At 45.1% G+C, this 12,131-nt stretch overlaps 2 protein-coding genes across 3 annotated transcripts in view; both read left to right on the forward strand.

The window, feature by feature from the left end:
- Positions 1-10,660, forward strand: part of LOC139561523 (endonuclease domain-containing 1 protein-like) — a 97,776-nt gene extending 87,116 nt beyond the window's left edge. The window contains exon 2 of the mRNA XM_071378714.1: positions 7,749-10,660. Coding sequence (XP_071234815.1) covers positions 7,749-8,333 — 585 coding nt within the window. The 3' untranslated portion in view covers positions 8,334-10,660. The remainder of the gene's footprint in view (positions 1-7,748) is intronic.
- The window catches only part of LOC139561513 (endonuclease domain-containing 1 protein-like), a 177,282-nt gene that overhangs the window by 107,387 nt on the left and 57,764 nt on the right, over positions 1-12,131 (forward strand). The window lies entirely within an intron of this gene.

Consider the following 12,131-nt stretch of genomic DNA (forward strand, 5'->3'; position numbering starts at 1 on the left):
CTGGGTTGTAGGAGGTCCCAGGGTAAGTAGAGAGATCCTACTGGGTTGTAGGAGGTCCCAGGGTAAGTAGAGAGATCCTACTGGGTTGTAGGAGGTCCCAGGGTATGTAGAGAGATCCTACTGGGTTGTAGGAGGTCCCAGGGTAAGTAGAGAGATCCTACTGGGTTGTAGGAGGTCCCAGGGTAAGTAGAGAGACCCTACTGGGTTGTAGGAGGTCCCAGGGTAAGTAGAGAGATCCTACTGGGTTGTAGGAGGTCCCAGGGTAAGCAGAGAGATCCTACTGGGTTGTAGGAGGTTCCAGGGTAAGTAGAGAGACCCTACTGGGTTGTAGGAGGTCCCAGGGTAAGCAAAGAGATCCTACTGGGTTGTAGTAGGTCCCAGGGTAAGTAGAGAGATCCTACTGGGTTGTAGGAGGTCCCAGGGTAAGTAGAGAGTCCCTACTGGGTTGTAGGAGATCCCAGGGTAAGTAGAGAGATCCTACTGGGTTGTAGGAGGTCCCAGGGTAAGTAGAGAGATCCTACTGGGTTGTAGGAGGTCCCAGGGTAAGCAGAGAGCCCCTACTGGGTTGTAGGAGGTCCCAGGGTAAGTAGAGAGACCCTACTGGGTTGTAGGAGTAACATCTTCTTCCAGCTCTGCTACTTGCTTACTGTGGGAGGTGTGGATCCAGGTGTCTTTCCCTCAGCACTTTACCACCATTGGGGTACCTCATGTGGACTGAGGCCAGTTTATCTATCTGAGGTGGAACGCATTGAATACAAGCCTATGGGTAGAGCATCCACCCAGGTTAGTCCTGGTTGAGTACATATCTATGGGTAGAGAATCCACCCAGGTAAGTCCTGTTTGAGTACATATCTATGGGTAGAGCATCCACCCAGGTAAGTCCTGTTTGAGTACATATCTATGGGTAGAGCATCCACCCAGGCAAGTCCTGGTTGACAAAGACGTCGGAAGTTGCTTTCCTGCTTTGTGTTCTTGACAAATTAGACCTTACACACAGATTTGGACACGTCTCACACCAAAACAAAATAATACTGCCGGTTAAATAGAAATAAACTAATCAGAATAACAAATACATTTAGAATGACAACCCTTAAGGAAATACATGTATCCCATCATACAGTGTCTAATAGTGGCAACAGACTCAGCGACCCTAATGGGGTTCTCCTCTCTCTCTGTTCCTCCCTGTCTCATCCTGTTCTACTCTCTCTGTTCCTCCCTGTCACATCCTGTTCTACTCTCTCTGTTCCTCCCTGTCTCATCCTGTTCTACTCTCTCTGTTCCTCCCTGTCTCATCCTGTTCTACTCTCTCTGTTCCTCCCTGTCTCATCCTGTTCTACTCTCTCTCTCTGTTCCTCCCTGTCTCATCCTGTTCTACACTCTCTCTGTTCCTCCCTGTCTCATCCTGTTCTACACTCTCTCTGTTCCTCCCTGTCTCATCCTGTTCTACTCTCTCTCTCTGTTCCTCCCTATCTCATCCTGTTCTACTCTCTCTGTTCCTCCCTGTCTCATCCTGTTCTACTCTCTCTGTTCCTCCCTGTCTCATCCTGTTCTACTCTCTCTGTTCCTCCCTGTCTCATCCTGTTCTACTCTCTCTGTTCCTCCCTGTCTCATCCTGTTCTACTCTCTCTCTCTGTTCCTCCCTGTCTCATCCTGTTCTACTCTCTCTGTTCCTCCCTGTCTCATCCTGTTCTACTCTCTCTCTCTGTTCCTCCCTGTCTCATCCTGTTCTACTCTCTCTCTCTGTTCCTCCCTATCACATCCTGTTCTACTCTCTCTGTTCCTCCCTGTCTCATCCTGTTCTACTCTCTCTGTTCCTCCCTGTCTCATCCTGTTCTACTCTCTCTCTGTTCCTCCCTGTCTCATCCTGTTCTACTCTCTCTCTCTCTGTTCCTCCCTATCTCATCCTGTTCTACTCTCTCTCTGTTCCTCCCTGTCTCATCCTGTTCTACTCTCTCTGTTCCTCCCTGTCTCATCCTGTTCTACTCTCTCTCTCTGTTCCTCCCTGTCTCATCCTGTTCTACTCTCTCTCTGTTCCTCCCTGTCTCATCCTGTTCTACTCTCTCTCTCTGTTCCTCCCTGTCTCATCCTGTTCTACTCTCTCTGTTCCTCCCTGTCTCATCCTGTTCTACTCTCTCTGTTCCTCCCTGTCTCATCCTGTTCTACTCTCTCTCTCTGTTCCTCCCTGTCTCATCCTGTTCTACTCTCTCTCTCTGTTCCTCCCTGTCTCATCCTGTTCTACTCTCTCTCTGTTCCTCCCTGTCTCATCCTGTTCTACTCTCTCTCTCTGTTCCTCCCTGTCTCATCCTGTTCTACTCTCTCTGTTCCTCCCTGTCTCATCCTGTTCTACTCTCTCTCTCTGTTCCTCCCTGTCTCATCCTGTTCTACTCTCTCTCTCTGTTCCTCCCTGTCTCATCCTGTTCTACTCTCTCTGTTCCTCCCTGTCTCATCCTGTTCTACTCTCTCTGTTCCTCCCTGTCTCATCCTGTTCTACTCTCTCTGTTCCTCCCTGTCTCATCCTGTTCTACTCTCTCTCTCTGTGTCTCCCTGTCTCATCCTGTTCTACTCTCTCTCTGTTCCTCCTTGTCTCATCCTGTTCTACTCTCTCTGTTCCTCCCTGTCTCATCCTGTTCTACTCTCTCTCTCTGTTCCTCCCTGTCTCATCCTGTTCTACTCTCTCTCTCTGTTCCTCCCTGTCTCATCCTGTTCTACTCTCTCTGTTCCTCCCTGTCTCATCCTGTTCTACTCTCTCTGTTCCTCCCTGTCTCATCCTGTTCTACTCTCTCTGTTCCTCCCTGTCTCATCCTGTTCTACTCTCTCTCTCTGTGTCTCCCTGTCTCATCCTGTTCTACTCTCTCTCTGTTCCTCCTTGTCTCATCCTGTTCTACTCTCTCTGTTCCTCCCTGTCTCATCCTGTTCTACTCTCTCTCTCTGTTCCTCCCTGTCTCATCCTGTTCTACTCTCTCTCTCTGTTCCTCCCTGTCTCATCCTGTTCTACTCTCTCTGTTCCTCCCTGTCTCATCCTGTTCTACTCTCTCTCTCTGTTCCTCCCTGTCTCATCCTGTTCTACTCTCTCTGTTCCTCCTTGTCTCATCCTGTTCTACTCACTCTCTCTGTTCCTCCCTGTCTCATCCTGTTCTACTCTCTCTCTGTTCCTCCCTGTCTCATCCTGTTCTACTCTCTCTCTGTTCCTCCCTGTCTCATCCTGTTCTACTCTCTCTCTGTTCCTCCCTGTCTCATCCTGTTCTACTCTCTCTCTGTTCCTCCCTGTCTCATCCTGTTCTACTCTCTCTGTTCCTCCCTGTCTCATCCTGTTCTACTCTCTCTCTCTGTTCCTCCCTGTCTCATCCTGTTCTACACTCTCTCTGTTCCTCCCTGTCTCATCCTGTTCTACTCTCTCTCTCTGTTCCTCCCTATCTCATCCTGTTCTACTCTCTCTGTTCCTCCCTGTCTCATCCTGTTCTACTCTCTCTGTTCCTCCTTGTCTCATCCTGTTCTACTCTCTCTCTGTTCCTCCCTGTCTCATCCTGTTCTACTCTCTCTGTTCCTCCCTGTCTCATCCTGTTCTACTCTCTCTGTTCCTCCCTGTCTCATCCTGTTCTACTCTCTCTCTCTGTTCCTCCCTGTCTCATCCTGTTCTACACTCTCTCTGTTCCTCCCTGTCTCATCCTGTTCTACTCTCTCTCTCTGTTCCTCCCTGTCTCATCCTGTTCTACTCTCTCTGTTCCTCCCTGTCTCATCCTGTTCTACTCTCTCTGTTCCTCCCTGTCTCATCCTGTTCTACTCTCTCTGTTCCTCCCTGTCTCATCCTGTTCTACTCTCTCTGTTCCTCCCTGTCTCATCCTGTTCTACTCTCTCTCTCTGTTCCTCCCTGTCTCATCCTGTTCTACTCTCTCTGTTCCTCCCTGTCTCATCCTGTTCTACTCTCTCTGTTCCTCCCTGTCTCATCCTGTTCTACTCTCTCTCTCTGTTCCTCCCTGTCTCATCCTGTTCTACTCTCTCTCTCTGTTCCTCCCTATCTCATCCTGTTCTACTCTCTCTGTTCCTCCCTGTCTCATCCTGTTCTACTCTCTCTGTTCCTCCCTGTCTCATCCTGTTCTACTCTCTCTCTGTTCCTCCCTGTCTCATCCTGTTCTACTCTCTCTCTCTGTTCCTCCCTATCTCATCCTGTTCTACTCTCTCTCTGTTCCTCCCTGTCTCATCCTGTTCTACTCTCTCTGTTCCTCCCTGTCTCATCCTGTTCTACTCTCTCTCTTCCTCCCTGTCTCATCCTGTTCTACTCTCTCTCTGTTCCTCCCTGTCTCATCCTGTTCTACTCTCTCTCTCTGTTCCTCCCTGTCTCATCCTGTTCTTCTCTCTCTCTGTTCCTCCCTGTCTCATCCTGTTCTACTCTCTCTGTTCCTCCCTGTCTCATCCTGTTCTACTCTCTCTCTCTGTTCCTCCCTGTCTCATCCTGTTCTACTCTCTCTCTCTGTTCCTCCCTGTCTCATCCTGTTCTACTCTCTCTCTGTTCCTCCCTGTCTCATCCTGTTCTACTCTCTCTCTCTGTTTCTCCCTGTCTCATCCTGTTCTACTCTCTCTGTTCCTCCCTGTCTCATCCTGTTCTACTCTCTCTCTCTGTTCCTCCCTGTCTCATCCTGTTCTACTCTCTCTCTCTGTTCCTCCCTGTCTCATCCTGTTCTACTCTCTCTGTTCCTCCCTGTCTCATCCTGTTCTACTCTCTCTGTTCCTCCCTGTCTCATCCTGTTCTACTCTCTCTCTGTTCCTCCCTGTCTCATCCTGTTCTACTCTCTCTCTGTTCCTCCCTGTCTCATCCTGTTCTACTCTCTCTCTCTGTTCCTCCCTGTCTCATCCTGTTCTACTCTCTCTGTTCCTCCCTGTCTCATCCTGTTCTACTCTCTCTCTGTTCCTCCCTGTCTCATCCTGTTCTACTCTCTCTGTTCCTCCCTGTCTCATCCTGTTCTACTCTCTCTCTGTTCCTCCTTGTCTCATCCTGTTCTACTCTCTCTGTTCCTCCCTGTCTCATCCTGTTCTACTCTCTCTCTCTGTTCCTCCCTGTCTCATCCTGTTCTACTCTCTCTCTCTGTTCCTCCCTGTCTCATCCTGTTCTACTCTCTCTGTTCCTCCCTGTCTCATCCTGTTCTACTCTCTCTCTCTGTTCCTCCCTGTCTCATCCTGTTCTACTCTCTCTGTTCCTCCTTGTCTCATCCTGTTCTACTCTCTCTCTCTGTTCCTCCCTGTCTCATCCTGTTCTACTCTCTCTCTCTGTTCCTCCCTGTCTCATCCTGTTCTACTCTCTCTGTTCCTCCTTGTCTCATCCTGTTCTACTCTCTCTCTCTGTTCCTCCCTGTCTCATCCTGTTCTACTCTCTCTCTCTGTTCCTCCCTGTCTCATCCTGTTCTACTCTCTCTCTGTTCCTCCCTGTCTCATCCTGTTCTTCTCTCTCTGTTCCTCCCGGTCTCATCCTGTTCTACTCTCTCTCTGTTCCTCCCTGTCTCATCCTGTTCTACTCTCTCTCTGTTCCTCCCTGTCTCATCCTGTTCTACTCTCTCTGTTCCTCCCTGTCTCATCCTGTTCTACTCTCTCTCTCTGTTCCTCCCTGTCTCATCCTGTTCTACTCTCTCTCTGTTCCTCCCTGTCTCATCCTGTTCTACTCTCTCTCTCTGTTCCTCCCTATCTCATCCTGTTCTACTCTCTCTGTTCCTCCCTGTCTCATCCTGTTCTACTCTCTCTGTTCCTCCTTGTCTCATCCTGTTCTACTCTCTCTCTGTTCCTCCCTGTCTCATCCTGTTCTACTCTCTCTGTTCCTCCCTGTCTCATCCTGTTCTACTCTCTCTCTCTCTCTCTTCCTCCCTGTCTCATCCTGTTCTACTCTCTCTGTTCCTCCCTGTCTCATCCTGTTCTACTCTCTCTCTCTGTTCCTCCCTATCTCATCCTGTTCTACTCTCTCTCTGTTCCTCCCTGTCTCATCCTGTTCTACTCTCTCTGTTCCTCCCTGTCTCATCCTGTTCTACTCTCTCTCTCTGTTCCTCCCTGTCTCATCCTGTTCTACTCTCTCTCTCTGTTCCTCCCTGTCTCATCCTGTTCTACTCTCTCTCTCTGTTCCTCCCTGTCTCATCCTGTTCTACTCTCTCTCTGTTCCTCCCTGTCTCATCCTGTTCTACTCTCTCTCTGTTCCTTCCTGTCTCATCCTGTTCTACTCTCTCTCTGTTCCTCCCTGTCTCATCCTGTTCTACTCTCTCTCTGTTCCTCCCTGTCTCATCCTGTTCTACTCTCTCTGTTCCTCCCTGTCTCATCCTGTTCTACTCTCTCTCTCTGTTCCTCCCTGTCTCATCCTGTTCTACTCTCTCTCTCTGTTCCTCCCTGTCTCATCCTGTTCTACTCTCTCTCTGTTCCTCCCTGTCTCATCCTGTTCTACTCTCTCTCTGTTCCTCCCTGTCTCATCCTGTTATACTCTCTCTCTGTTCCTCCCTGTCTCATCCTGTTCTACTCTCTCTCTCTGTTCCTCCCTGTCTCATCCTGTTCTACTCTCTCTCTCTGTTCCTCCCTGTCTCATCCTGTTCTACTCTCTCTCTCTGTTCCTCCCTGTCTCATCCTGTTCTACTCTCTCTCTGTTCCTCCCTGTCTCATCCTGTTCTACTCTCTCTCTGTTCCTCCCTGTCTCATCCTGTTATAATCTCTGTTCCTCCCTGTCTCATCCTGTTCTACTCTCTCTCTCTGTTCCTCCCTGTCTCATCCTGTTCTACTCTCTCTCTGTTCCTCCCTGTCTCATCCTGTTCTACTCTCTCTCTGTTCCTCCCTGTCTCATCCTGTTCTTCTCTCTCTGTTCCTCCCGGTCTCATCCTGTTCTACTCTCTCTCTGTTCCTCCCTGTCTCATCCTGTTCTACTCTCTCTCTGTTCCTCCCTGTCTCATCCTGTTCTACTCTCTCTCTGTTCCTCCCTGTCTCATCCTGTTCTACTCTCTCTGTTCCTCCCTGTCTCATCCTGTTCTACTCTCTCTCTCTGTTCCTCCCTGTCTCATCCTGTTCTACTCTCTCTCTCTGTTCCTCCCTGTCTCAACCTGTTCTACTCTCTCTCTCTGTTCCTCCCTCTCATCTCACCTCCCTTGACATCTGAAGGAGGAGTCTCTGAAAAACTATTTAAATCAGCCTGTCCTGACTTAGATCAACAGTCTCCAGTCTACCAACTGGTCTCTGTAACTTCATCTTTGTCTCTGTGGTGTACAGTCTTCAGGTGATGATGGGGGTATTGAATCATCTCTCTACTCTCCTCCTTCTCTCTCTCCTTCCTCCTGCTTTCTCTCATGTAGTGGAGAGGTTTGATCCAGAGTGCAAGAAGTTCTTCCTGGAGGGAACAACTCCAAATCTCCCGGATATTTTGGTTGGTGGGACAGTCAAGAACCAGAACCGCTACAAGCCGATCTGCCAGAAGTACAACAACACCTACAGGTTTGCAACTCTCTACGACACGACCTACAGGATCCCTGTGTTCTCAGCCTACACCTTCACTGGTCCTCCTACAGACCGCAGACCAGATGAACCCTGGATGATAGAGCCCCAGGTAGGACTAATGTTTGTCATATAACATAACATTTGTATTTGTTTACTGGTATATATCACAGACAGTTATGTTACAGAATATAGAACTACCACTATGGAGGGTATAGAGACTTGATTGTGGATTGTGACCCCCCCCCTGAAAATAGAGGTACAGAACTAGTGAATGACTGTATGACTGTTGTTTCCTGCAGCTCGAAGAGAAAAATAACAGCCCTGAAATGCAGAAAATTGGAGTAGTCCAGTACAAAAACCAGGCTGATAACAACGACTATGGTCATGGCCAAGACCCAACAGATTATAAAGGTGTGAACAGGGGTCACCTCTTCCCAAATTCACATGCTCATGACCTGGAAACTCAGGAGTCCACCTTTACCCTGACCAACATCGTTCCCCAGGTGGTGTCCTTCAACGGGGGCAGCTGGAATGAAATGGAGAAAAAGGTCAGAGAAAAGCTTGAGACGGACTGTATTAATAACAACGGGAAGATAGAAGCCTATGTGGTGACTGGAGCAGTTCCCAGTAAGAAGAACACACTGAACAACAGAGTGAACATCCCAGAGCTCCTGTGGACAGCCTTCTGCTGTTACAACGACAAGAAGAAAGAGTGGATGGCTGAAGCACACTGGGGGAGGAACCAGAAGGAAGACGAGGGGAAAACATTGAAACCAGAAACCTTGGGAGCACTCGAAGAAATGTTGAAGAAATATCACACAGATGGTACCAAGGTGTTCCCAGAAGATTGTCCAAGAGGTCCTAAACCTACCACTTCCTCCTAACCTAGTTGGAAGAATTCCTTCCGTAGTGAGGAATCTTTACAATTCCATGAGAAATAGTTCTGGAAGGTTCTTTGGGTGATCTGGGTACAGGTGCTCACACCATATCAACAAACTATCATTACTGTTAGACTAATGATTATCAGGGTTATAATGGTAATGAGGGTTGTAATGGTAATGAGGGTTGTAATGGTAATGAGGGTTGTAATGGTAATGAGGGTTATAATGGTAGTGAGGGTTATAATGGTAATGAGGGTTGTAATGGTAATGAGGGTTGTAATGGTAATGAGGGTTGTAATGGTAGTGAGGGTTATAATGGTAATGAGGGTTATAATGGTAATGAGGGTTGTAATGGTAATGAGGGTTGTAATGGTAATGAGGGTTGTAATGGTATTGAGGGTTATAATGGTAGTGAGGGTTATAATGGTAATGAGGGTTATAATGGTAATGAGGGTTATAATGGTAATGAGGGTTGTAATGGTAATGAGGGTTGTAATGGTAGTGAGGGTTATAATGGTAATGAGGGTTGTAATGGTAATGAGGGTTATAATGGTAATGAGGGTTATAATGGTAACGAGGGTTACAATGGTAATGAGGGTTATAATGGTAATGAGGGTTGTAATGGTAATGAGGGTTATAATGGTAATGAGGGTTATAATGGTAATGAGGGTTATAATGGTAATGAGGGTTGTAATGGTAATGAGGGTTATAATGGTTACATGTCAACATATGTACACTTTCAATTGTAATACTTTTCTCTTCTATGTCCATATATATCTATAGTATATACTCTTCTCTTCCCTCTCTGTCCATCTCTTCTATGTCTATATATCTATATTCTATACTCTTCTCTCCCCTCTCTACCCATCTATTCTATGTCTATCTATATCTATAGTCTATACTCTTCTATGTCTATATATATCTATAGTCTATACTCTTCTTCCCTCTCTGTCCATCTCTTCTATGTCTATTTATATCTATATTCTATACTCTTCTCTCCCCTCTCTGTCCATCTCTTCTATGTCTATTTATATCTATAGTCTATACTCTATCAAATATAAAAAGAGATACTATTATATATTCTGAATGTAATTCTATCACTGTTACCATAGAGATACTATTATATGTTCTGAATGTAATTCTATCACTGTTACCATAGAGATACTATTATATGTTCTGAATGTAATTCTATCACTGTTACCATAGAGATACTATTATATGTTCTGAATGTAATTCTATCACTGTTACCATAGAGATACTATTATATGTTCTGAATGTAATTCTATCACTGTTACCATAGAGATACTATTATATGTTCTGAATGTAATTCTATCACTGTTACCATAGAGATACTATTATATGTTCTGAATGTAATTCTATCACTGTTACCATAGAGATACTATTATATGTTCTGAATGTAATTCTATCACTGTTACCATAGAGATACTATTATATGTTCTGAATGTAATTCTATCACTGTTACCATAGAGATACTATTATATGTTCTGAATGTAATTCTATCACTGTTACCATAGAGATACTATTATATGTTCTGAATGTCATTCTATCACTGTTACCATGGAGATACTATTATATGTTCTGAATGTAATTCTATCACTGTTACCATAGAGATACTATTATATGTTCTGAATGTAATTCTATCACTGTTACCATAGAGATACTATTATATGTTCTGAATGTAATTCTATCACTGTTACCATAGAGATACTATTATATGTTCTGAATGTAATTCTATCACTGTTACCATAGAGATACTATTATATGTTCTGAATGTAATTCTATCACTGTTACCATAGAGATACTATTATATGTTCTGAATGTAATTCTATCACTGTTACCATAGAGATACTATTATATGTTCTGAATGTAATTCTATCACTGTTACCATAGAGATACTATTATATGTTCTGAATGTAATTATATCACTGTTACCATAGAGATACTATTATATGTTCTGAATGTAATTCTATCACTGTTACCATAGAGATACTATTATATGTTCTGAATGTAATTCTATCACTGTTACCATAGAGATAATATTATATGTTCTGAATGTAATTCTATCACTGTTACCATAGAGATACTATTATATGTTCTGAATGTAATTCTATCACTGTTACCATAGAGATACTATTATATGTTCTGAATGTAATTCTATCACTGTTACCATAGAGATACTATTATATGTTCTGAATGTAGTTCTATCACTGTTACCATAGAGATACTATTATATGTTCTGAATGTCATTCTATCACTGTATGTATCCATCTTCTTCCCATCTGAAGGAATAAACATCTATAATGAATGAAGCCTGTGAGAGTCTGGTGTTTTGTTCTCATGCTGTTTAAATGTAACCATGTGACTCCAAAATGCTCCAATTCAACATTAAACCACGTTATTTGAGTTAAAAATATACATTATTGAAAGTACTATTTTAGTTGTCAGTTTCATTCAAACTTTGCCATAACTACGTGTCCAAGCAGTCCAGCCAGTCCAGCATACCAGCTAGCTACCATGTCTCAAAACATACCTGGAGCTGGTCAAGAAGCTACCATGTCTCTAAACATACCTGGAGCTGGTCAAGAAGCTACCATGTCTCTAAACATACCTGGAGCTGGTCAAGAAGCTACCATGTCTCTAAACATACCTGGAGCTGGTCAAGAAGCTACCATGTCTCAAAACATACCTGGAGCTGGTCAAGAAGCTACCATGTCTCTAAACATACCTGGAGCTGGTCAAGAAGCTACCATGTCTCTAAACATACCTGGAGCTGGTCAAGAAGCTACCATGTCTCAAAACATACCTGGAGCTGGTCAAGAAGCTACCATGTCTCAAAACATACCTGGAGCTGGTCAAGAAGCTACCATGTCTCTAAACATACCTGGAGCTGGTCAAGAAGCTACCATGTCTCTAAACATACCTGGAGCTGGTCAAGAAGCTACCATGTCTCAAAACATACCTGGAACTGGTCAAGAAGCTACCATGTCTCAAAACATACTTGGAGCTGGTCAAGAAGCTACCATGTCTCTAAACATACCTGGAGCTGGTCAAGAAGCTACCATGTCTCAAAACATACCTGGAGCTGGTCAAGAAGCTACCATGTCTCTAAACATACCTGGAGCTGGTCAAGAAGCTACCATGTCTCTAAACATACCTGGAGCTGGTCAAGAAGCTACCATGTCTCAAAACATACCTGGAGCTGGTCAAGAAGCTACCATGTCTCAAAACATACCTGGAGCTGGTCAAGAAGCTACCATGTCTCTAAACATACCTGGAGCTGGTCAAGAAGCTACCATGTCTCTAAACATACCTGGAGCTGGTCAAGAAGCTACCATGTCTCTAAACATACCTGGAGCTGGTCAAGAAGCTACCACGTCTCTAAACATACCTGGAGCTGGTCAAGAAGCTACCATGTCTCTAAACATACCTGGAGCTGGTCAAGAAGCTACCATGTCTCTAAACATACCTGGAGCTGGTCAAGAAGCTACCATGTCTCAAAACATACCTGGAGCTGGTCAAGAAGCTACCATGTCTCTAAACATACCTGGAGCTGGTCAAGAAGCTACCATGTCTCTAAACATACCTGGAGCTGGTCAAGAAGCTACCATGTCTCTAAACATACCTGGAGCTGGTCAAGAAGCTACCATGTCTCAAAACATACCTGGAGCTGGTCAAGAAGCTACCATGTCTCTAAACATACCTGGAGCTGGTCAAGAAGCTACCATGTCTCAAAACATACCTGGAGCTGGTCAAGAAGCTACCATGTCTCTAAACATACCT

The sequence above is a fragment of the Salvelinus alpinus genome, chromosome 31 (genome assembly GCF_045679555.1).
Source record: "Salvelinus alpinus chromosome 31, SLU_Salpinus.1, whole genome shotgun sequence".
Classification (NCBI taxonomy): Eukaryota; Metazoa; Chordata; class Actinopteri; order Salmoniformes; family Salmonidae; genus Salvelinus; species Salvelinus alpinus.